The following is a 1,047-nucleotide window of genomic DNA, read 5'->3' as shown; positions in this document are numbered from 1 at the left end:
GATTCACAACCAGATGAAGATTTTGATAATAGCAGATCAGAGAATGAAATAAAAAGATTAATTGAATGGGGAAGAGGATTAGAATTAATTGATGAAGAAGAAATTAAGAAATTAGTCAGTAAATATAAAGAATTTAGATATGAAGAAAAAGAAGAAACTAAAACAATAAAAGAAACAAAGTCTGATATAACATATGAAAAAAAGACATACAGAAGATGTATTAAAATAACAAATGATGGAAAAGAAATAGAAAGTGAATGGTATTTATTTAGCAGAGGAATTAAAACAGAAAAGAAAAAAACTTTTAAGGAAAAAGTATGGGGTGTTGTTAAAGTTTTAGGTTTTATTTCCCTTGGTGTTGGTGTTGGTGTTGCTATTGGTGTTATTGGTGGTGCTGTCATTGGTGGTGCTGTTGGTGCTGTTGGTGGTGTTGTCATTGGTGGTGTTGTCATTGGTGGTGTTGGTGGTGCTGTTGTTGGTGGTGTTGGTGGTGCTGTTGGTGGTGCTGTTGGTGGTGCTGTTGTTGGTGGTGTTGTTGGTGGTGTTGTTGGTGGTGTTGTTGGTGTTAGTGATGATAAAAAGATAAATAACACCAAAAAAATTGAAAATTAATTAAACATTATAAATGATTTATGTTTTGAATTTGATAAAAGAAAAATGATGAAATACTTTCTAAAATACTTTCAAAACAGATAATATCCTTTTTAATCAGTTTAAAAAAGAAAAATAGTAAAACACAATAAATGTATTGAGTAATGATGAAAATATTGTTTGTTTATGGTTGTATAAGTCAAATAACATATAATACATTTTCTGTGTGAATTTCTTCATATTCATCATTCTCACTCACTTTTATTTTTTTCCTTTCCATGTGAAATATTTAACACTTTCATTATTTCAACTGAATGTAATTATTTTATTAAGTGTCATGTTATTTTCACTGACTATTCTAAATTTGTTTCATACAAATTAATTATAAATAAAAGGGGTATGTTTGTTTTATCATTTTAAATACGATGATTTATTTTTACATCAAATAACCAACAA

General features: G+C 28.2%; 1 protein-coding gene across 1 annotated transcript; it reads left to right on the top strand.

The window, feature by feature from the left end:
* Nucleotides 1–193: 193 nt before the first annotated feature.
* EHI_038440 (uncharacterized protein) lies at nucleotides 194–612 on the top strand (the record flags this gene model as incomplete). The annotated part of the gene is made up of 2 exons (XM_001914601.1): nucleotides 194–217; nucleotides 310–612. The coding sequence occupies 2 exons, from the start codon at nucleotides 194–196 to the stop codon at nucleotides 610–612; spliced, it is 327 nt and encodes a 108-aa protein (XP_001914636.1).
* Nucleotides 613–1,047: the final 435 nt, after the last annotated feature.

The sequence above is a fragment of the Entamoeba histolytica genome, genomic scaffold (genome assembly GCF_000208925.1).
Source record: "Entamoeba histolytica HM-1:IMSS scf_1104750516865 genomic scaffold, whole genome shotgun sequence".
Lineage (NCBI taxonomy): Eukaryota > Evosea > Mastigamoebida > Endamoebidae > Entamoeba > Entamoeba histolytica.
Note: the sequence above shows the minus strand (reverse complement) of the source record. Positions and strands in the feature narration are given on the sequence as shown.